This window comes from Panthera leo, chromosome F3 (genome assembly GCF_018350215.1).
Source record: "Panthera leo isolate Ple1 chromosome F3, P.leo_Ple1_pat1.1, whole genome shotgun sequence".
In the NCBI taxonomy this organism is placed as follows: Eukaryota; Metazoa; Chordata; class Mammalia; order Carnivora; family Felidae; genus Panthera; species Panthera leo.
In genome coordinates this window covers 21690065-21714608 of record NC_056696.1, presented here as the reverse complement: position 1 = coordinate 21714608, position 24544 = coordinate 21690065, and the positions used below count along the sequence as shown (strand labels likewise).

Sequence of the window (24544 nt, the reverse complement as noted above, 5' to 3'; positions counted from 1 at the left end):
GGGAGCAGGGCGGAAGCCTGGGTTGCTCCCTGTGAGGCTCCCTGTAAGCGGGCTGGGCCACTTCCGCCTCAGGGGCGGCAGCAGCTACTATCTTCACATCCCCTCTCCCAACAAACAACACATCCTCCCTGGGTGCGAGTTCTGACTGAGGTAGCAGGGCGGGCGGGGGACAGCAGGCGACATGGCAGAGGAGACCTATTAGCGCAGAAGCAGGAAGGGAGAAGCAGCTGGTACATCTTGGTGTTGAAAACGGACATTCTGGGAAATAAAAAGGAGCGTTCACTCTTAAATCCGTGCCCAGCTGCCCCCTCCTCAGGTGAATAACAGAGCATTCTGTGGGATTTCTATTTCAAATTCCTCATTTATTTTGACATTCACTTGGTTGTGACTCCAAGTTATCAAAGATGCAGGACAGGAAATGTGCAGCAGGAGCAGTGAAACGGCGGTGGAGACGAGATGGCGGAGAGGACAGGGTGTTCCCAGCCTCTCCTTTTCTTCCTGTTAGGGAACAATTCGAAAGGTGTCCAAAGAGTGTCCTGTAGCACAGACTCCATAGCTAAAAAGTGCAGCACAATTGAATGGGTGGGCTTCCTCTTCCATAGGTTAGACCGTCACAGCTACGGGGAGACAGGCAATCTGGAGACTGTGTCCTGTGCACTGTGGGGCTGTGTGGGGGAGGGCCATGGCCCATCATCCCTCCAGTGCCCAAAACCCAGATTTTGGTGTGTAGATTGATAAGATTTAGGCTAAGAAAGCTATAGGAGGAGAGGGGACTGTCTAAGATGCTTTTCACTGAGGGACCCCAATAGATCGATGCGAGAAGCAGGTGATAGTTGACTGGGCTGTCTTGATTTCTCCAAAGGCAGGAGGTACAAAGGAGGGACAGCCCTTGCTGTGGCTGATTGGCTGTGAAATTCCCAGGCGGGGAGGCACTGGGGCTGGTCATCGGGAAGCCACAATGGCTGCTAGACCCAGAAGCTCATGTCAAGGGGGTGCACCTGGGCCCAATGAGGACTGCTCAGGGGATGGAGCAGGTTAAAGTTGCTGTCCTAGGCTGGTCCCTCTGGTCTGGGAGAGAGAGCTCATCACCCCCACCCAGAGCTGCCTCCCGATGTTAGGAAATGCTACTGTTTGAAATCACTCAGTAGGATCAGACATGGTTGCTTTTCCCTGACCGTGAAAATCATTGTGCCTGCTAAACCTGTGTTTCACCGTGGTCCTTCAGCCCTCAACACACATCCTTGCACACTGGATCAGGCCGTCGGTAAGTACATCCAGCCCCTGCCAGGGTGAGGGCAAGGAAAGCAGCATAGCGGGCAGGTCTCTTCAGGAAGTCCTGGCTGTTTGGAGTACTAGCGGGCTCTTAGGTCTATCTGGGCAGGTCTCATTTTCCTGGAGAAAATGGGGTCTCGGAGACGACAAATGACTGGCCCTAGAGCTGATGAGGGACCAGAGTGTGTGTGCCAGACCCCCAGGTCCTCTGATTCTTCAGCCAGTGTGCACTAATTACAGAGGAGATGCAAGGTGACAAGTGTGTCCAGACAGAGTGGAGCAAGAAGTGTGGTGAATTCTCTCCTTGCCCCGCTCTCTCCCAGCTGCACCTGGCCGTTTCTCAAATGCAAAATTGGGATTCCAGCAAAGGGGCCAGCTCTTCCCCTGCCCCACCCTCTGCAGCATTCTGTGATGCCACAGTGGTGGGGAGGGGGTTAGGTATGCCCTTAGAAGGGGGGAGCAGCCACCCCTTACTGTAGAGGAAACCAGAAAACCCATCAGGTGCTTTCCTTCAAATGGCATAAGGCCACAGCCTAGTTCTAAGTGGGGACTGAGGGCGAGGCTTGGACAATTAACAGTACCCCCCCCCCGCTGGAGACTGGCGTGGGGTTGGGGGGAGCAGCGGTGGGAGGGAAGCAAGCCCAGAATCCATGGAATCCAGCTACCAGGGAATGTCCCCTGGGAGACTCTGCAGGCTCTCCCCGCACCAGCCAGCTGGTTGCCATGGGGACCGGCCACCTTAATCACCTTTCACTCCTGCTGTCTGCGGGTCAGTTCTTCCTTTCTAGCTGGAACATCAGAGACCCTTCCCTCTGCAGCTCCCAAAGGTGGCAAAGCCCCTGGTGTGTGTGTTCTCTGCCAGCTGGTGGAGAACACACACACACACACACACACACACACACACCCTCACAACACTGCTCCCGCACGCTGCGCTCAGGCTGGTGGGCCAGGGCCCCAGAGACCATCAGCAAGTAGACCTCCTTCGCTAAGCTGCTCAAACTCAGCAGCAAAACTTTGAACTAGGTTCTCCAGCAGGGGCAGCTGGTTCCCAAGGCCGAGAACAGGGATCTGCGGGGAGACAAGGCTAGACATGACCCTTTCGGTGCATCCTCCACAAACAACCTTATGCCGTGACCCTGAAAGTCAACTCAACGTGTCCCACGAGAGAGGGGGCCGGTAGAGCTGTTGTGTGTTCTGGAATCAGTGCCCATTATTGGAGCAGATGCAGAGGCTGTGGCCCTCGTGATGACCAAATACGAAACTAGACCGCGAACTACTTCTTGGATTCCTTGTAGCTCGCGGGTCCTGGGGAGGTCCCCGGAGCACCTCCTTCTCCCTCCTCAGATTCTCACGTCTCCCCTGGCCCTGGGCCCCTTTTTCGTCCATCCCCCAAGGAGTCTGGAGGCCTCTGGGGCCTTTGCTTAGCTTTCCTGGTGCGCCTCCTCCCGCCGTCCACCAAAGCTGGGGGAGCGAGGGGAGCGAGAGCGGTTATGACGGGGCCAGAGCCGGCAGAGGACTGTCCCAGCACGGAAGCCTGCAAAGCCACCCGCTCCACCTGCCAGCCCCCACCTCTGAGCCCCGGGGCCGGGCCCTGCCCTGGTCCTCACTGCACTCAATAGCTTGGATTCCACCGTGGGGCAAGAAAAGCCAAAAAAAAGAAACTGAGACAGTCCTCGTGGGCTGTTGGAGGGGATCACCTCCTGCCCCCATGGCTCCTGCTGGGAGAGCAGCATCGGTACGTGGAGGGGTCGGGGGTGAACGGGGTTACACGTCTGTACTAATAGCCCTTGGATTGGTGAAGGCCTCACGCCCGGAGCCTGGCCACGTCACCGGGTAACTCTGGGGTACTGCCAGCTTGAGGGTCGGGGGTCCCCCTTCCTTGTAGTATGTAGGAGCAAAGGAGAGCCTCTCGCCTCCGCCCCCGTTGGGTACCATGTCAGCCGTCCGTATGTAGAAGGGGGAGCTGTACGGGGAGCAGGTGGTGCAGTGGCCGGCTGCCGCCCCACACGGCTGGCCGCAGGGCTCGCTGGTGAGAGGCACCAGGCTGCCTCGGCCGTCCAGGGCTTGGGAGCTACAGGCATTGCAGGTGGGGCCTCTGGGGTGTGTGGGCAGGTCGTGCTCTTCCTCCTCCTCGTCTGCATCCTCGGCCCTGCTCTTCTTGCAGCAGTAATACTGAGGGGAGAGTGGGGAGGGATGCCTGAGGGCTGGATGCTCCCCTTCCAGCGCACAAAGGCACCCGCGCCCCTGTCCACGGAGGACCCTGTGCAGAGAGCTTCCGGGTGTCGAGACTAAAACGCAACACCAGACGCCCACGTTCCACCAATACACAGTCCCAGCCTTGCGAGACCAGTACCTTCCCTCTTCCTTCCCCCTGCTTCCAGCTCCGGGCTGTGGTTGAGAGAGGCGGGGCGGCAGAGAGGAGAGGCATGTCTGTCCTATCGAGGACAGGACTGGGGCAGCTGGGAGCAGTTTTCCGTCTCCCCAGAAGGATGCCTTTCCCACCAGTCCTGAAAGCTCAGATACGCAGGACACACAACACAGTGACCCAGCATCTTCCCAGCACACTGCCTTTGGGGACCCCAAAGTGTACAGGGTGTGGGGGCTGCATGGCTCCCTCTGGCCACCCCCAATTCCCAGCCCCCTTAACTTATGCCTCCCACATTCCATGGCTTTGGGCTTTGTCACCCTCCAAGTGGGCCCCCGGTTTCTGCCCCCGGTGCCCCCTGGGGACTGACCTGGAGTCTACAGTAGCACAGGACGGCGATGATGCAGAGGAGAATGACCGTAGCTAGGATTCCGCCAGTGATCACAACTGTTCCCGCTGTCATCCGCCCGATGCCCCATCAAACTCTGCAAAGATGCGTGCAGAGAGGTGAGGGGCGGCCACACTGGCTGTGGGGCAGGGAGGCCTCCTGGAACTTTCTACACAGTTGGAGGCTGGGCGGACCTGAGGGCAGCTGGAATAGGAGGGGCCCCAGGGACTTCCTGTGCCTGGGCCAGCCGGACCTGAAGGCCTACGGCTGCAGGAGGGAAGAGAGGAGGCAGAGTGCTCACTGAGGACATAATTCTGCTCTCTGCGTCTGTTCAAAGGATCTTGCTGTCTTTCTCTAGTTCTCTTCTCCTTCTCCACACACTCACCCCATGATTCCAAGACACAAAGACAGCGGCTTCCTCTCCTGAGGGCTTAGTCTGTGGCACTGCCCTAAATTTTCCCTGGCTGTCTCGGTTAATCCTCAAAATACCTCTTGGGATAGTTATCCATTATCCCCGTTTCACACACGTTGAACCGAGGCTTTGATTGGTTTGGCTGAGATCCTGTCCAGCCTGGTTCACCCCTGACGCCATGCTCTTAATCCCTGCCCTCCAGGACACAAACAGCAGACTCCTGAGCCTTTGACCCAGGTGGAGGGGACAGGGTCCGAATGTGAAAAGTTCTGCCCGGTTCTGCCCTGGCTCAAACCCACACTCCTTTCGGGGGCATCTCTCCTCTCTTTCCAACTCTTATGGAAAACAAGGGCAAGGTAAGCCCAGGGGGAGTGGGCAACGGGCAGCATTCTGGCTCCCGGAAGCTGGTGGCGAGGCCGGAGGACGGGTCCTGCTAATGCAGATAATGGGCCAGGGGTGAGCTCTGGACGTGAGGCTGTGTGGCCTCAGGCAGACTCCCTTTCAGGCACCGCCCTCGCGGGCACTTGGGGACCACGGCTGGCCCTGCTAATGGAGCGGGACGGTGGGAGGAGACTCGGCATCTTGAGGAAGGAAGAGTGACCATAAGCACTTACGTTCAGTAAAGGGAACAGTGACCTGCAAGACAATAAAAGGGACAGAGATGTTGGAAGAAGTGTTACCCCTGAAAAAGGCCCCAAAGGTTACATCGGTCCCTAAGGCCCTCACCTTGCTTTCCCCTCTGTGTGGTCCACCACCGAGAAACCCACACGTCCCCAGCCCGGTCTCCAGCTGTGCCTCCCGCTACTGATAGGTAGACGCTTCACTCGCACGTCCCTCTGGTATCTCACACTCAACTGTGACGGCCTAAGTCATCACCCTCTTTCCAGAGGGGTGCTCCCACCTCTAGCCTCTCACCAGGGCTGCCACGAGGGGCCTGGCGGGATGTTCCTCATTCAAAGGGCAAGTGGGGCCGGAACGCAAGCTGCGGTCCCCTGAGGAAGGTGTAGGCCCTGCTGTGTTCACCTGGCGGAAGGAGCGCTTCCTCCTCACCCGGGTCGCTCCTGCCCCCCACCGTCATGTGCCCTGGCTTTGCCCTGCCCCAGTTCCCTGCGTGCTCACCACCAATTTGTCTTCCCTCCCCACCTCCCACTGCCCCCCTACACGAATCTTCCGTCCACCAGGAAGGCCCAGTTCCTAAGAAGCTTAGAGCCTCGTGATGAAAAGATACTTCATATACCGGATGATATGGTGTAAGACACACAGACCAGGGGCTGTGGGGACACAGGGGAGGGAGCAGCTAACTACTCGGGGAAGGTTCCCTGGAAGATGTTACATTTGAGCTGAGTCCTAGAAGCAGACAGGGAGCTTGTCCAGTAGACAAGTGCAGAGGGCTGGATGAACAGCCCAGGCATGTGAACGACCACAGGGGGTTCCAGGACCTGTAGCGAATCTGCAAAGGCTCATCAGGCAGGGTAGGCAGGAAGTGGGAGAGGCTGTGAGCCAGGCAGGGAATTGGCATTTAACTCTCTTCGAGGCGAGGGGGTTTCCTGAAGAACTCTGGGTAGAGGAGTGCATGAACCCGCTTTCTCCACCTGTTTAGATCCTACCCACCATCCAGGGCTCTGAGAGACCTCCCTGACCTCCCCATAGTGGTGTTCTCTCTCTAGACTCCTACTGCAAAGCCTTTCCACGGGCCACTTTTTTTTTTAAGTTTATTTATTTATTCTGAGACAGAGAGAGAGAGAGCAAGCAGGGGAGAGGTGGAGAAAGAGGGAGAGAGAGAATCCCAAGCAGGCTCCACACCAGCAGCACAAAGCCCAATGAAGGGCTCTAACTCACAAACCACAACATCATGACCTGAGCCAAAATCAAGAGTCAGATGCTTAACCGACTGAGCCACCCAGGCTCCCCTTCCATTCATTGGCCACTTTTCTTTTTTTCTTTTTTTTTTTTTTTTTAATGTTTATTTTTGAGAAAGAAAGAAAGAAAGCACGAGCAAGGGAGGGGCAGAGAGAGAGGGAGACACAGAATCTGGAAGCAGGCTCCAGGCTCCGAGCTGTCATCACAGTGCCTGACGCGGGCTCGAACCCAGGAAGCTTGAGATCACGACCTGAGCAGAAGTCAAGCTTAACTGAGCTAGCCGCCCAGGCTCCCCCATTGGCCGCTTTTCAAATCTTGTCCCGGCAAAATGCTTGTCAAGTTTCACATGGGAACATCTTAACTCCTCCAGTACTTTAGAGGTCCTTTGGGATCAGGAGCTGTGTCCTCTACTGCTTCCTATGCCTGCAACATTGTACACAGTGCTGGGTGCCAAGTGGGTACTTGAATAATCACCTCGTGGTGCAGCGTTTCCTTCATGGGCCTGGCAGTTATGACTCGGACCCACCACCAGGGGGCAGCAAGTTGTATCTCTCGGCTCGCTTCCCATTTTCAGACCTGAGCATCACTGTTCCAGACCAAGTTGACTTTGCCCAGATGCACGGTGGGCCATGCTTCAGGGCTTCACTGGGCATTCGCTGGGTTTGGGGGCGGGGGGCGGGTGAGGAGATGAACCTCAGCTTTAGGAGAATGTATGTGCCCTCATTACAACATCAGTCCACTTCCCCTGCTTCCCCTGCTTGCTCACCAGGGAGGGCTGTTGAAGAGACAGAGGCCTGTGGAGTGACCTGAAGTTGGAGGCAGCAGTGACCCACTCTACCTGAAAGTCTCGGCCTCGTCCCCTGGGATGAGCTGAGCCCGTTTTAGGATGCAGCGAATTATGAAGCTATATAAGAACAGTGCCCTCCCCTCCTTCTGACCTCCACGCCTGGCCTCCCCTCTCTCAGTACCCTGACGCTGTATGGCACAAGTGACCTGGAAACGGGGAGCACGGCAGGGCAGGCAGAGGCGCACATCTGAAGACCCATCTGAGGTCCAGCTGTGCCATTTAGCAGCCACCCCATCTTGGAAACTGACCTCCTTTCTCGCTTGTAAAAGAAAGATTAAAAAAAAAAAAAACTCAGCTTACAAGCATGACTGTGAGGAAAAAGTGAGATTCATGTGTGCAAGAGTCCCTTGGAAACTCCAAAAGATCCTGCAAACACAGCTATTTGCGGGGAAAAGGAAGGCCCAGATGTTGTCTGTGTCTGATTAAATCTGGCCTTAAAATCATAAGCCAAGAAGGCACAGATAAAGGGCGGGCAGGGAACAAGCCAGGTCCCAGCCACTCTCCCTGAGGGCCCCCTACTAATGGTACAATTTGGCATTGAAATTCCCATAACCAGTGGCTCCTATTATTTCCGGTGGGTTCAGGTTCTCTCTGCAACTCAATGCAAAGAACAGCACTCTACAGTCTACAAGTGTGCTTCCATTTACTGCCCTTCCTGCAATAGGGGCTCTGAGATGGCCTCTGGCAGCCATGCCTCAGGTAGTCGCCTTCCCTAGAGGGTGGGTGCCCTCTGTGACTTACTTCTAACCAACAGAACACAGCAAAGATGACGGGATGTCACTTCTGTGAATAGATTATGTAGCATTCTGACTACCTTCTTGCTAGCCAACTCCTTCCCTTGCTGGTTTGGACGCAGCAAGTCGCCATGCTGGGAGGCCCATGTGGCAAGGAACAGAGGGTGGCCTCTGGCCCTCAGTCCAATGACCTAAATGGAACTGGAAAATCACACAAGTGAGAGTGGAAGCGGGTCCTTCCCCAGTTGAGCTTTGAGATGAAACTGTAGCCCCAAGATGCCCGAATGCAGCCTTATGACAGACCCAGAGAGAGGAACCCGCTAGCCATGCCTGGATCCCTGACCCACAGAAACTGCAAGGTAATCAGTGTGTGTTGTTTCAGCTGCTAAGTTTGTAGTAGTCCCATTATACAGTGAGAGATAACTAATACACCTCAGCACCACGCAAAAACTCCACATGCAGGAGAGGAAGCCAGACCATTAAATAAATGATGTGCCTGAAGTCAAGTGTCTGAGTCAGAACCCAAGGGCAAGTGCCATAAAGTCTCCATAATACCCAGCTGCCTTCTGAGGAGCTTCCAAAGGACAGGAGAAAGAGGTCCCCTCCCAGGGCCTAGTGGATCTGAACAGATGGGTTCAGTGGTGGCCAAGTCAGGGACCAAGGACGGCCAAAGAGGACAAACCTGTTGCCCGCTAAAGACTCCCGGGCCTGCCCTCTGTGACCAGGACTTTCTGGACTTCCTCCCCACCAACACCCCTCACTACCCAGGGCCCGGACACCTTCTCCTGGGGACAGAGGGTTGGCCTGAGCCACACACTCACGTGAAACAGCTGGGGCAGCAATGGCTCAGTCACACAGGCTGTGCCTGAGCAGACAGCGGTTGGGGGTGCGTCATGGCCAAGGACATCAGTTCCTGCCAGAGGAGAGAGGGGAAGATCAGTGAGAGCTGGAGAGAGAGGCCAAGAGGACGAACTGACTCCAAGATTCTGAATGGACACCCCCCCAGAGGTCCTTGGCTCTCGACCTCCATGGCTGCCTCAGTCTCTGAGGCTCCCAGCCCAGGAGCCCGAGGACAGACCTGTAAGGCCACATCCTATCCCGTCTTTGTTTGCTGCCCTCAGCACTGCTGTCCGGACCCCGCTGGCCAACACAGGACACTGGGCACGAGCTCCTGCCTATTCTGGGAAGTGAGGCTCAATGGGGGGCAGGGAGTCGCTCACGCTCCTGGAGAATTCTGGGCTGTGCCCTGGCGAACGTGTCCTTGTTGCCTGCATGGCTGGTCCTTTCCTCCACGGCCCCACACACTCTTCCCCATACCCTTCCCCACTCTTCCCTGGGCCTGCCCGTATTCCCAGTGCCCAGAGCCACACACTCCTTCCTCTTACTCCAGTATCCTGACCTCCCCCAGGACAACATACCAAGTGGACGGTCGGATGAGCAAGTTCACGCTGGTGGGCTGATGGAGAAGGGGGAGGCAGGATCCTACCAGGACATTTAGGAATCCAGTCTAGGCTAATTACTGGGGCTCCCTTCAAGCGAAAATTCTCTAATTTATTTACAGGGGAGTCTGGGACCGAGAGTACAGGAGTGGGGAGAGGAAGGATGCCCTCTGGCTTAGCCCTGCCCATTGTCCTGAGGGGGAAGGCCCCACTGGGTGTCTTTGTATTGGGAGGGAACCCAGCTGTTAAGTGGACCCACAGCATCACCTTCCACAGGGGATGGGCTGACCTCCTCAGGGTTCTCTGCCTCAGCCGGAAGCTGGGGGTCAAAGAGCAGACATTAGCATGCCTCCGGGCCCTGTGCTCATCTGAGTTCAGCTGGTCTCAGGAGCAGATTTCTGGGAGAAGTTGAGAAAGGCAGATGTTCACCTCCAGACTCAGCCCATCCCCTCCTTCACCTCCCTTCTAGGTCTAGGCCTTACTGCCTGGAATCTGCCTGGGATGTTTCAGGCACCCCGGCTTTCTTTTCTCAAAGATGCTCTCACTCTCATTAATACGGAAATCACAGGTAGCTGGATGTCAGAGTGGGACTCTTCTTAAATTTTTTTTTTTAATGTTTATTTGGTTTTGAGAGAGCGCAGTGGGGGAGGGGCAGAGAGAGGAAGACAGAGGATTCAAACAGGGCTCTGCACTGGCAGCAGTGAGACTGATGTGGGGCTTGAACTCAGGAACTGCGAGATCATGACCTGAGCCGAGGTCGACGCTCAACTGACTGAGCCACCTAGGCGCCCCCTTATCTAAGTCTGATTGAGATGCCAATTGATAGAAATCAGAAGACTAAAGTAAGGTTGGGACAGGTCCCTCTTCCCTGGCCGAGAGCAGGGAAGTATACATGGGAATGTCAAAACGTCTGTTTCAGGATCCAGGAAACTTTCTCCCACTTTGTAAAGTACAGATGGGCCAAAAATTTGGAGAAGATTTGGTGCAGAAGATTTCCTTGACAAGAGCTGTTGCTGAACCCGAAATCCTCACTCTAACCCCCAAGGGGCGGGGCCGAGGGGCAGGCAGAGGTTGGCTGTCCTGCGTCCTGTCCAGTAGGGCCACCTGGAGGCACAAGAAAAGCCCAGTCCACCAGGCTGGAGCTGGACATCCTGATGCCCGGGGGCTGGGCAAGGAGTCGCAAGGGCCTCCCGGGACAGAGAGATGTGTTTGCCTGGGGTAAAGGGGCTGCCGGAGAGAGGGGCCCAGCAGGGACCCTCAAAAGTGCCCACAAAAAACATCCACAAAAGCAAGAGCCCAGGAGGCTTCCCCGGCTCTCTAACCAGTAAGAACTCCCCATTTCAATCTGGCAGCTAGTGAAACAGCAGCTCTTGGGGGCAGCGGGAGGAAAGCAAGAGGTGGGGGAGTGTGACAGCAGAGGGACATGACCCATCTCCCCAGTTGCTTCTAGCCCAAAGCAGATCCAAACTGGCAGAAAGGAGGAGCATAATACTGTCAATTGTTCAATGATTCCAATTTCTAAGTTGAGTCTGTAGCTACAGCTGAGAGGCACCACAGACTATCACCTAAGAGTGGGTGACCAGCAATGGGACTGACCCAAGTTTTTATCTAGGGGCAGGGGGAGATTTCTTCCACTGAATACATTTTAACATGAAGGGATTCTCAAAGGAAAAAAAAAAAAAAAAAGCCAAAGTTGTTCGTTGAGCACAAATCATGCAATATGCATGTTTAACCTATTAGTTATTGACAGAAAAACACATGGAAATGGAAGGACTCTAAGGGATCTGGCCCGGTTATCTATTTTCTAGATGAAGAAACCAAGTTCAGAGAGGACAAGTGACTGGCTTAACCACACACAGCAAAATAGAGGTGGAGCAGGAGAGGCACTGGGAGTGGAGCCTCCTGGCCCCAGGCCAGGGCCCTGCCATTAGGCTGCTGTCTCTCCTTCCAGAAGATCTGCACTAACTACACCAGGAGCTACGGTGTCCTGAGGCAGGGTCTCTCAAATCAGCTTGACGGTAACAATCACCTGAGTCGGGTGTTAAAAGACGGAGAGTCCAGACCTACCGAGGCATCTCCAGAGGAGGGGCTCGGGGACCTGCCTTTTTTACAGGTTTGAGTCTTCCCATCTGGCCCTTTTAGGAAATGGTGTAGGAACGAAGGTCTTTGGGAGGACTTCAGGCAGCAGGCAGCAAGGAGGCAGGGGACTTTGCAGAGTCTGTAGCATCATCTAACCCCCATAAGATTGGCTCCGGATTCTGTGTCCTTTGGGCAAGTGGGCCAGAAGGCAGGAGGAAGAGGGAGGTGCGGAAGAACCAGGGTACCTGGCAACCCTGGGTGGGGTGGGGTCAACAAAGACACCAGGGTGGGGGATCTTAAAGGCCATTCTTCTGGTAGAGGCCGGTGGGGGGTATTAACGGCCAACCTGATAGGACGTGTTGGGAAGTGAGTGTCCCACTCCTCACAAGGCCAAGTGCCTGTGCTGTGTCTGAAGGGCCCCTGCCCTGAGTGACTTCAGCTCACTGACGCAGGGTCACCTCCTCGCTGCCTGAGCGATGCTGGCAGGAGATGCGCGGCCACAGCTGGCAGCGGTACATGTAATTAACGACCGGCTGCCCCTGCTCCCCACTCAGCCCCCCTAGGAGCACAAGTTAATTGAGTGGGGCCTAAGCACCACTGATCTCAATTTCTTCTGAGGCAAGTAAGCCTTCTCCAATCATTTATTAACTCATGAAATTGACACAGCAGGTTAGCAGCCCTGGAGAAAAGGAACAGGTTTTTTGCCTTGTTACCAGACTTCCTAGACTGCAATCCTCACGCGAGGTTGGCAGAGGGGATCGGAGGAAGGGTTTCCTTTTACTCTGACTGTGCTTGTGGCCATTGGCAGGCCCACATCCCCAGGATGAAGGTGTGAAAAACGATGGCCAGATAGGTTCCTCCGTGCCCAATACATAGGTAACGACGGCCCCACAGAGGTGTGTGCTATTTGAGAAGAGGCCTCTGTAGGAGATACAAAGAACCCTTGCAGGGGTGCCTGGGTGGCTCAGTTTGTTAAGCATCCGATTCTTGAGTTCAGCTCAGGTCATGATCTCAGGGTTCTTGAGATCCAGCCCTGCACCGGGCTCTATGCTTACAGCACAGAGCTCCCCTCCCTCCCCTGCTTGCAAGCACGTGTGCATGCATGTGGTCTATCTAAATAAATAATTTTTTTTAAAGGGACCCCTTGCTAATCATCAAGGGGATAAAGGGAACCTGGATGTAGTAACAGGCAATGGACAGGTGGTTTTCAAAATAAGTAACCAAAAAGGCTAACAGGAAAGTGAAGAGATGCCCAAACTCATGCCTATCTGAGAAAGACAAATTGAAACCACAGTACACTCTTACTTTACGCTGGTAGGACTGGCAAAAATTAGAGAGCTGGATAATGCCAAGGATCCGAGCATCTGCAGGAATGCAGGGACACTGCGGGAGGGGTGTAGCGAGAGCAGCCATTGACCTGGTGTTACTTCGTCATATTAAGTTCACAGATACCCCACAAGAAGCAATTCTGCGCCTGAGTCTATGTCCCCAAAATTTCTCGACACGTCCACAAGGGGGTCATGTGTGAAAGATGTTCATGGCTGTGTTGTTTATGGAGGCAGGGAACTGAAGCAAGCTCAGTGATCATCACTGGGGAGTGGAGAAGTAAAATCAGGGATGACGCCTCTGTGGAAGGCAACAGACCAGATGGGCCATAGCAACAACCGTACATCTTAACACAGCGCTAAGTGAAAAACAGACAAAAAACCCCCAAACAAACAGTGAGATGTAAAATAGTGCCTACATAAACTTAAAATCCAAGCTTACAGATCAACAGTTCACATGTTCAAGAACACACACCAAAACAATGGATCTCATTAAGTGTTAGAATGGCCGCCGATGGAAGGAGTTGAACAGGACTGGAAGAAGAGACAAGCAAATAACGCAAGAGAGGGGCCTGGCACAGACCCATGGTAAGTGGTAATGTGCTATGATTGCACGCAGCATAATTATCTTCACCGTCTGCATCTGAGGTCCAACTTGACCAAAGAGTAAAGAAAGAAAGGGGCTTTGACCACCTCCAGGAAGCCTTCCATGATGCACTTAATGTTGCACATTTTTGGTTAGCCTTCCTATTTGTCCCCAGACAACTATATTTGTTCATACACTCGTGTCCTGTGGGGGTGTACTTTGCTTCCTTCATTAGATTACAGACCATTTGAAGGCACAGACTTGGAATCCCGTGTCTTCGTAAAGCTCCACTCCAACTGCTTGATGTTCTGTACATTCCAAACATGGAATGACCAGCTCTAATGGGGAAGCTGCTTTGTATGCAGAGTGCTATTCCAACACACAGCCGGGTGTTCTGGGCTCATCCGCTGCAGATAGTTGTAGGAGCACCAGGCTACGAGGGCTAAGATTTGCGCTTAAGTTCTACTTTCTAGGCTCCCTGTGGTGACTTTGGATAATTGATGATCTCTTTGAGGTTCATCTGCAAAATGAAAGTAAATGACACACCTTCCCTCACAGAGTAAGGATTATGGGAAAGGGGGTGTTATTTTAAATTACGCCAGCTTCGAAGGAGAGTGAATGTTGTTCCAAGGACTCAGGGTCCCTGTGGTCCTCGGCTGCCAACAGAAGAGATGGCCCTTCGCTCTCACTTGTGCCTCGATGAGTTGGCCATGTCAAGGTTTGGAAATAGACGTGGTAAGAGCTGGACCACTCGACATAACAGAGTTAAAAGAGTTTATTGAGGTGTAGGGTAGCAGGTAGGCCAGAGAGGGAGGGATGGGAAAGAAAGGAGATCCAGAAAAAATGACTGAGTCTGGGGGGCTTCTGTTGAGTCTCTTGGCCAGTTAAAAATCCCGGCAGTTGGTTAGTGTCAAAGGAGGTCTCTAAGTTTTTTGCAGTGTCTTCCCAAATTGTCGGTAACGCACAAATGTGAATGATATTCTTCTCATTAGTGGCAACAGTTTGAAGAGGCTGAGCTCAGGCTCGGATCGGTGGAATGCGGATGACGCAGTAAGGACCAATTCAGCAGACGGGGCTGAGCAAGGACTATCTAGACCCTTACAACGCATGACCCCAGCTCCTATGTGAGTCACGCCTCTCAGATCAAATGTGTCCTGAGGTTCCCGATCATGACCTTGACTAGCATTCCAGCTGGGACCTCTGTGTCTCAGACTCATGGACACCCTATTCATCACTGCTCACAGAATTTCCCTGGGCTTCGTCTTGTTTGATCTCCAGGCATGGCAGTTTTTTGACTTATTCTACAGAAAACAGTAAGTTCAGAAAAGCCATGGACGCAGCTAATTCCGGGAGGGCTGGGACACCCTGCTGGCACTGTTCTTCCACGACTAGCGTGGGTTTTGTGGGAACATGCACAGTGGCCCGTGTCTGTGCTACCCCAGCTCTTCTGAGCCCACATTCCATACTCTTTCCCGGCCTGACCGTTTGCAGGAGGGAAGGAGGCTCCATTGGCCTCCGTAAAGTGCGTGGTTCTGCATCATAGACTTGCGTTTCTCTCCATCTGTATTTGATGTCTACCATTGTCCAGAAGGTGTTCTGAGATCCCCAGGCACCAGGCCTCCGGCCTGATGACTGCTAAACAGGCTTGTTAGGAAAGGCAGAAGTGTCTGTGGGGTTTGTTTCTCCTCTCTAGCAAGATGTCAGCTGGCTGGAAGAGATCCAAATAAGAACACAGGCCATGCGAGGGACGGAGAGCTTGTTTTTTGAGGCCAGATGGCGATAAGGAGAGCATGGCATTAGGACTGAAAAGGCAGCCAGAGGGAGCTAGACTGTAAGAGACTGGTCATTGACCCACAGTCGTCAAAGCAGGGGAAGAAGAAGTGGGAGGCTTGCTCAGGGCTTTCCAGGGGAGGCAGGATTTGAAATAGGGATAAAATTGGACCGAGGGAAATTTAGACCAAATCCAAGACAAATCTCACAGGACATAAGCAAGTGTAACAGAGGTTTGGAAACTGTTAACTCATGTCGCACAGGGAGGCTTGGGAGCATCACAGAGCTGGTCTCCTCTCCTGACCCCCAGTCCAGAGGACAGGGCCTATTTCTGCACCTGTCGGGTGTGACTGGGCCAGACTGAGGGCAGGAGGGGGGTGAGACATCCAGGGCGGAATGGGGCAGCTTCTGGGTTTGGGGACCTTAAAAAAAAATGCAGCAGAATTTATGTAGAATCCTTGAATCATTTTAAAGAAAACATTCTAAAATGGGCAAGAGCACCCGGGGAGGACTCTCAGAAGTCCAGGCACAGGAGATCAGGTGAGGGAGACGGCAGGCCTCTGCTGCCACGGGTGTGGCCCTCTATGGAAGCCACGGAAGCCCAAACCCAGGGCTTCAGCAAGGGCTCTGGGCAGAACTCCACCAGCAAGCCGGGCACAGACACAGCAGGTCTGTGAGAGGGCCAGCAGAATCTGCAAGGAAGGCACGTGACTGCATCAGAACAAAACCATCCCCTTGGCCACACGGGCTGGAGCTCCCACCCTTAGTGAGCAGGAAGGGGGAGCTCACCTCCAGACATGTCTCATCGTCTTAACAGTGGATGTGCACATCCTCAAGGCCACTGCACCCCACAATATACAGGGTTCCTGCTCCATATTCTGGGTCTAGTAATTCTCAACTAACGCTTTGCATGTCTTTATGAACTGCCAAGGTAAACTCTTCTGCCAAGTGACCTGCTTGACTAGTCCAGTCGACATCCTAGCACGTAGAGGGAGCAAAACTCAGGAAGCAGCGTCTGGATCTCAGTGAATCGTATTTCTGGCTGAGCTACATACTCTGACTTATCTGGCAGTGGTCGTCTTGTGATGGTTCCTTCAGCTGAATCTTGATCCCTTTGCACCTTGTGGATGGGGTCGAGGGTGGGGGGGTTTACAGATTCTAAACTGCAGGTTTCTAACTCTTCCCCCAGAAATAGAGGTTAAGGAGGGGGTGCAGGGGGACTGAAGGTGGCCAGTTTACCCTTCAGGGAAGCCTCCAGGGTAGGTTGATCCAGAGAAGCCAGAAAACAGGTTAGGAAGATTAGAAAGAGCAACTTCACGCTTTTTTTGTGTAACAGGAAAACGTGTTAAGGTAAAATATTTATAGGCTTTCTCCTCCTCTACTTTCTGCTAAGCTATGTCTACTGGCTCATCTCTTGGAGTGGGCAGAGTTGGGGTAAAAGAGAGGCTGGGAGGTCCCATGCTATTTGAATTTATGGGAGCTAGACAGGTCAGAGTACTGACCTGAATACACTTGGACGATGAGAGGACAGGAGGAGAGATCCAGGAGCCAGTGTGAAAGGCATTTGAAAAGCATCTTGGAAGGACGGACAGAACAGGAGGCTCAAGGTGGCCATCATATGTGTGAGATACAGGGAGAGCAGGAGACGGGGGAAGATGAAATTTTGAAGTTTTTTTTAATATATATTATGAATACAATTTCTCCCATTGGGATCTTCCCAAAATGTGCATTAAAGGTTTAAATTGCTCTCCAAACCTTTTTTTTTTTTTTTTTTTTTTTTTTTTTTTTTTTTTTTTTTTTTTTTTGCATATTGGATTTGAATTTCCTGGAATGAGACACCTCAAAGAGACTGAGACAATGTGATAATTTTTTTTCTTTCCTTTTGTGGGTTATAATCATAAAGAAAGACTACTTGGTCTGAAGAAAAATAATCAGTAGCAATTTAGTTACATCAGCACCACTTTGGGTAAAGTCAGAAAGAAAGAGACAGCTAGATTAGCATTTATGAACTTCCAAAACTTTAAGCTTGTGTGTATGTGTGTGTGTGTGTGTGTGTGTGTGTGTGTTTCTAGTTTCCAGAGAGGCAGTGTATAGCTTTTGTCAGATATCAGAGAGCACTGTGACTTCAGAGAGGTTAAGGACTACCAAGTGAGATGAGGTACAGGGAGAATGTATAAGAAGGGCATGGCTAAGAAGACAGCAGCTGCAAAAATAAAAATAAAAATAGAACGGAAGCAAGGAAGGAAGGGAGGGACGGATGGAGAGAGGGAGGGAGGTTTCTGTCCAGGAAGACTCCTGTCTTCCTCTACAGGTCGAGGAAGGAAGAATAATTACATTTAAATCAGGTATGAACGGTCAAGACAGGAGGTCATTTCCACAAGCAAAAACAAGCCAAACGGAAGAAAAAACTAAAAAGACACAAAGACAGGGATTTGGTAGGAATCATGAATGATACACAATTCCCCAAAATGTTCCTGGCAGGTGACCCCTCTGGGACAAGGCAGCAGAGCACATCTGAGTCTCTGACATTTTTTTAAGCCCCAAATGGATTAAACGTCCTTTAAAAAGACCTCCTTCTATGTCAATGATCACTTCTTAATTTCATTCATTTTTCCTACTTGTTATTTTGTGCTTTTCTTATCAATTTCTCTTTTTTCTCCCAGTTCTTTATGTACCTCTCAAGATACATTACACAGGCACGTTTATGCCAATGGGAAGATATTATAAACTCCGTTCTACACATTTTTTTCTGTGTGTCAATATATCATATATATCTTGAATATCATTTCGTATCAGTAGAAGGCAGTCTCCCTTCTTACTTTAACAGCTGCATTGTAGTCTATTAAAATGTAGCCCTGTAATTTATTTAACCTGCCCTTTACGGATGGATTCCTATGTCATTTCCAGTCTTTTGCTACTACAAACAATTTTGCAAAGAACATCTTTGTACGACTGTCTCTACATCACACATGAGTGTACCTGCAGGATGACGCTTAGAAGTGACACGCCTGGGTCAGGTGTGTGTCTGTATTGCTCATTCTGACAGGCGTTGTCAAAACTGCCCTTCAAAGAGACCGCACCGCATTTATACTCTTACTCGGAATGTATGCTGGTGCATTTTCTCACATCCTCGCAAACAATCTATGGAGGTATAATTCACAACTCTTACCACGTTCTTTGAAAAACTACTGACTAGGCACATTAACACGTGCAGTGTCATAAATACTATAAATATTTTTCTACTATGGGAAAGTTTTCCTACTAGAAGTTTTCTTGCACACAAGTTTATGTAAGGCATTTTTCATTTTTTCAATGTAAGTCTTCACCCAGCATAGATCTGTTTCATACTCCTAGGATTTCAGTTTTAGTATATTTTTTTAGATAGAGAACCAATTCTGCCAGTTGAGCCTAATTTTCTTAAACTAAATTATCATCTTATGTACATATTATGCACACATTATATTAATTTCAGACTTATTCATATACAGGTCTGTTTCTGAATTTGCTATTCAGAAATTAATTTAATTAATTTAATAATTAATTATTAATAAACCCCACTTTTTATTAAGCTGCTTCATAATATATTTTAACATCCGGTAAAACTATATTTTAACTTTTTATTGAAATGCAACATACGGAAAGTACGCAAATCATAAATAAGCATCCTGATGAATCTTCTCACGTGGAACACACCTGTGTAAGCTGCACCCTAGAAGCTTCCCTTGGAGCTTTGGCTCATGGGCCTGCTTTAACTCTGCTGGGTGGCACGAGAGTCCAGACTTTCTCGTGGCCACCAACTCCTTTGCTGCTAGCTCTTGGGCTATAGCTTCTTACATGATGGCTCAGGGCCTCATAACAAGAAGCCACGGTAGAGAAGATTGTCGTGGCTGGACTATGATAAGAAAGAAATCTGGGCTCTGCTCTAAGGCTTTTCCACCAGAAAGGGCACTGAACCATCATCAATGAACAAAAGGGAAAAGTGACTGAAGCCTTTACGCTCAGTTTCTTCTCATCAACAGCAAGAAGAGCTGTTCTACTCCCTTTTCAAACTTCACCATCCGGGCCAGTGCGATGGGGAGTATCTGGGACACAGTCCCCTTGAGTGGGCTGGGGGCTGTGGGTGAGTCCAGGGGCTCTTTACAGAGAGCTGTCAGGGGAGGACATCCAGCCCCAAATCAGAGCTGGTCTGGGTAACACTGTAAAATCATTTCTCTACTGTGGACAGGGGAATCCTTATGGGTGATGCTGTATTTAAGAAGATATTTTTCCTTCTTGAGTTTAGACTGAACTGTGAGAATTATTTGACCTTGGAAGGTATGTTATATGAGTGTGTGTGTGCATGCACACGTTTGAGCCGATACTAACGCTCTGGAGAACTACAGTAGGCATCTCTGCACATCACATTGCCTGAGAGAGACAGAGAGAGAGAGAGAGACAGATGTGGGGTGCCAAAGCCCAACTCTGACCGCCCCACCCCAGGTGCCCACCGTAACTCTACACTGACTGGCTCAGACTCTGTGAAATGGACTGCTGGCAAACCGTGTCCTTGCATTGCCGTGGAGGCACAGGGGGACAGATCCTAAGGAGAGATCAAACCTTGTGAGTCACAGATGGGAAGAATGGTGCCTTCTGAGAAAAAGAGACAGAGGAGGACGAAGGGGGAAATAACTTGCTTTCTGTCCCTTTAGATTATAGTATCTGACTGGCCAGGCTCCGTATCCATTTAAATCCCCCTCTGCCCTACAGAAGTCACCCTTCTAATTATTCCCTACCTGCCAATCAAATCTGTTATGCACCAGAGCCTCGGGGGCAGGAGGGTGGAAGGCTGGGCCACCAAAGGAGAGGTTGCCTTCTCCGCTCCACTGTTTTGTGGAGGCTAATGCAGCAGACGCAGCACAGCATCAGAAGGACAGAGACCCCGGAGTCCCCGGGGAAGAGCCACCACAGTGGAGCAGCTGAGCATGGCAGCGAGAGGAAGAGAAGGAGCATACCATGAGGAAGAGAAGACAGCTAGTGGCTGTCTTGTGACCAGATGTGACCAGCTTCCCTGTTTTCTTCAATTTCCGAGAGGAGGTGTGAGGCCGGGAGAGAGGGGTGAGGGTAACAGATGAAAGAAGATGAGCTGAACACTTCCTGTCTGTTTGCTCAAGCTGGTTTGCCCCCAAGGGTCACTTATGACAGATTTGTCTCTCTTCTAAAGACATTTTCTCAAGTCTCAAGATAGCATGGCGTCCAAGGCCCTTCTTGCTCAGCTACCTGCCAGGACAGAGAAGCCTCCAAATCTGGGACCTGGGCCTTCCATGTGGTAATGTAGGGACCCAGCGTCCTCCCATTTAGTGACTCTGCCTGCAGCCATCCAGACAGAGAAGGGTGGGGGATCACGGCAGGAAGGGTTTTGTGGGCCAGACCAGGAAGCCATGCACGATACTCCCGCCCACATGCTGTTCACAGGCCCTGCCCAACTGCACGGGAGGCTGGGAGGCATAAAGGCGGGTATGTGCCCAGGAGTAAGGAGGAACACAGTCCCTAACTTCTAGTCCATCTTTATTTCTTGGCATTATCTCTTTGCACTTTTGCTCCAAAAATACCGAAATGCATCCTAGGTAAGCCAATCTCTCTCAATGCCTCTCCATCCTTCTATATACTGTTCTGTCTTCCTAGGCCACCTTCTCCACCATGATCTATTTGGCAAATTTCAATTTCTCCTTGAGGAATCAGCTCAGGAACCCCTCCTGTTCCTTTTAGGTGTCCCTTGACTCGTCTAGGCAGACGTAATCACTTCTTATTCTCGACCTTATGGAAACCTCCTTCATAGCGCTGGCATAATTTATAATTCATAATTTATAATTGTTTTTAATCGTGAAAAAAACCTGCCTCCTTTGCTAAACTGCAAGTCTAGTGCAAGCAGGAATGTTTTTTAATGTTTATTTATTTTTGAGGGGGTGGGGGGAGGGAGAGAGCACACAAGTGGTGGGGGACAGAGAGTGAGGGGGACAGAGGATCCAAAGCAGGCTCTGAGCTGACAGCAGAGAGCCTCATGTGGGGTTCAAACTCACAAACCACGAGATCATGACCTAAGCCAAAGTCAGATGCTTAACCGACTGAGCCACCCAGGCACCCCTAGGAATGATGTTTTTATCCTGTCCCTGCTTAGGGGAGTGCCTCGAACAAAAACGACTCAGTAAACACTCACTGACTGAATGAACAAAAGAGCATCTCCCCCTAGTTTTCTTTTTCTTCAGGCTAAGTGCTCTCATTTCCTTCTACCTTTCCCCAAGCAGCACGGCTTCCAGTTTCTCACCATCCTTGTCTCCATCTTCAGAGTGAGCCCCAAGTTGCCTACATCCATCAGAAGATGTGGAGCCACAGATGTGAACAGGGCCCTCTGGCCTTGAACTGATTGGCGCTGATTCACTGGGCCGACTTTGCCCCCTTGCTTGACAGTAAAGTCCACAGCAGACGTGGGACAGGGCCTCAGCTCTGGCCACAGACCCTTCTTTCCTCTTGGAATATTGCCCCCCCCCCCGCCTCCATCCAGGCACATCTACGATCTCATCCAACAATCGTCCATTCTAATAGAACATTTTAAAGACCTTGCAGGAGGGATGTTAAGTTTAGATGCATAAGGTATTGCTGGGTAATGTGGGGCTTTGGAAATTACGCCAGATGCTTCTACGTCCATAGATAGGGACAGTCACTTTGCAGCAGATTTTCTTGCCTCATGCGGGAATCACTTGAGCAGCCTCTTCTTGTCATATAAATACAAATGACTGGTATGGTGGATGGAGTGCAATGTCTATTCCATCCTCCTTCTTGCCTGTCTTACTGCAAGGCCAAGGCTAGAATGCTAAAAGTGATGTTTTCCAGACTCTCTTGTATCGAGGGTTCTGGACAACTTAAAGTGTAGCCAACCAGACGCACTTGTGTGAGATTTGCAAAGTGGAAGTGAGGCAGACGCTGCTTTTCTGCTGCTTCTGCTGGCAAGTTAAGACATGGAGTTTTCTGGAGCAGGGTTATCAGACGTCTCAGGGTCTCTCAAGAGGCAGGGTGAGTGGCGTCTATTTTTTGCATTAGTGGATCCGGCAGGATCCATGCGGTTCTGGAGCCAACAGTTGTGGTGGCAGCTTCCTGATCTCTGGATTATAGCTCAGGCCACGTGCAGCTATGGCCAGCAGCTACAGTGTCCGCTTCATGATCCCTCAGCTTCCCGACGTGGTGCTATTATTCCAGGAGTCACCTGTAGGGGCTCAGCCCAGATCCTGCCCCTTAGATCTGCCAATGATTTGTAAGCACCTAATCCCCTGTATTAAATACATCTTTCTTGAAATGGATGGAATGAAATAAAACAAAAACAAAGACAACGAGAAAAAGGAAAATAATTCTAAAAAATGGGTAGAGTGATTTCTGGTTTTTGCAGCCTGATCCAATGAGTAGGCATCCACTGACCTCCAGGAAAGGTCACCCAAACATTCTGTGGCTTGAAGAAAACTGTACCTCTCTTCTGGAGACCGTTTAGTATGCACCAAGCTGAAAACTCATCGGAGTATGAATTTGTAGAAGGATCCCAAGATTCTTCTGAGAGGGCAGAAACCAAGACTTTAACTCCTTCTTGCCAAGATTTGAAGTTAGAGAATCCTGTGGAGTCGCCCTGACCAAGGTCTGCTGGAAATAAAGGACTGCGGGGAGGAAGTGGATATCTGTGAAGGGCACACAGTTGTGGGCGAATTGCTGGCTCTGACACGTCACCTGGCCCAACCTCTCCTCATCCAGCTGCCTTAGAATGGCATGGCACCGTGGGGAACAATGGCTGGATGGGAACCAAGAGCTATTTAACTTGGGACCATGGCCTGTTCAGGGACCACATCAGCAGGAGGACTTTGCTACAGTGGACATACATGTCCATTGGACAGCACAGAGCTAGCATTCAGCAGTACGCCACATAGCATCAATCAATGCAAGCAGACTCACCAGAATTTCTAGTTTCTTTCCCAGTCTTCTACCTAGAAACAGAAGTCGTCTCCTCTGGGTTGAATGAGACCCTTAAGGTTTTGGGGAAGATGGTAGAGAAGCCTCAAGAGGGAGATGCTGAACTTTCTGCCAATAAAAACACTTTAGGGTTGGACAATGAATTAGAGAAATAAGAGTTATGAATTGACTTGTAACCCAGGCTAGTGAAGTGGGTTACCCAAATTATAGGCACAGAATAAAAACCTAAATACATTCAAAATTCAAACTTAGGTATGAAAGAACTCAGAGCAAAAAATTAATGAAAAGGTAAATAATAAATTGAGAAAGTTACTATGTAAATATGAAAGCAATCTTGATGATAAAGCAATATATTAAGATCAAATAGGTAAATGAGCAAGTACAGAAATGGAGAGTTTACAAAGGATGAAATGAATTAATAAACACGTGTAGAAATATCCAAGCTTACTAACAGTCAAAGAAGTGCAAATTGACATATCTCTTCCTTCTACTAAATTAGGGGAAATTACAATACCTAGTGCTGGTCAGATTGGGGTTTGATACCCTATTTTGTTAGATGAAAATTTGTAAAACTCCATGGGAAAATACTTGGCAATATTTGTTTTACACATGTACATAACAAAGGCTTCTAGTTCTAAACAGCTGATCAAAAGGCTGTATTTGTCTTTCCTACCTCCCAATGTCTCACTGAAATAATAGAAGACATATGGAAAAATAACCTTAAGAGCAGTACTGGAAAATCAGGACAGTGTGCCTCCAATTGGGAATTTCTGTATGAGGTGAAACCGATGAGAGCAGATTGATGGTGAACCCCAACAACCCATGACCTCATAACAGATGGCCAAGAGGACATCCAACCCAAGTAGCTTTCCTACCAGAATTCTGGCATAATCCCAATATCAGAGGCATTGGACTTTAGGAAGGAAGAAGACCTTAGGCCTCAAACTTGGGCCTTCAGACAAACTAGCTGAGCCAGCCTCTCCCCCTACTGTCTGAGCTGATGGGGATGTGGGATAAGGCTCAAGTTCAAGGTTCTCTGAAGGAGGAATTTCACCACAAGAAACTCCTAGAATGGACACTAAAGTTAGATAAACAAAGCAGTATCCCAGGGTACCTGGGTGGCTTAGTTGGTTAAGCATCTGACTTTGGCTCAGGTCATAATCTCATGGTTCATAAGTTCGAGCCCCACATCGGGCTCTGTGCTGTCAGTTCAGAGCCTGGAGCCTGCTTCGGATTCTGTGTCTCCCTCTCTCTCTGCCCCTCCCCTACTTGTGCACGCTCTCTCTCTCTCTCAAAAAATAAACATTAATTTAAAAAAAAAAAGCAGTATCCCAGTGATCAGGAGGGGTGGACAGGGCCCCAAACTTGAAAGTCAAAAAATGTATTGTTCATCTTCCTAGTAATAAGGAAATATAAGTTGAAACAATAATGAAACAGCATCACACCTGACCGGCTAAAATGTAAAATGCCAGATAATAGCC

The 24544-nt window shown here is 50.6% G+C and overlaps 1 protein-coding gene across 1 annotated transcript in view; it reads right to left on the bottom strand.

Annotated features, from left to right (window-relative positions):
- Positions 1-1869: 1869 nt before the first annotated feature.
- The window catches only part of FAM163A (family with sequence similarity 163 member A), a 76541-nt gene continuing 53866 nt past the window's right edge, over positions 1870-24544 (bottom strand). The window contains exons 2-5 of the mRNA XM_042926199.1: positions 8700-8791; positions 5052-5073; positions 4008-4122; positions 1870-3444 (exon numbers count right to left, since the gene is read on the bottom strand). Of these exons, the coding sequence (XP_042782133.1) occupies positions 3037-3444; positions 4008-4100 (501 nt within the window). The 5' untranslated portion in view covers positions 4101-4122; positions 5052-5073; positions 8700-8791 and the 3' untranslated portion in view covers positions 1870-3036. The remainder of the gene's footprint in view (positions 3445-4007; positions 4123-5051; positions 5074-8699; positions 8792-24544) is intronic.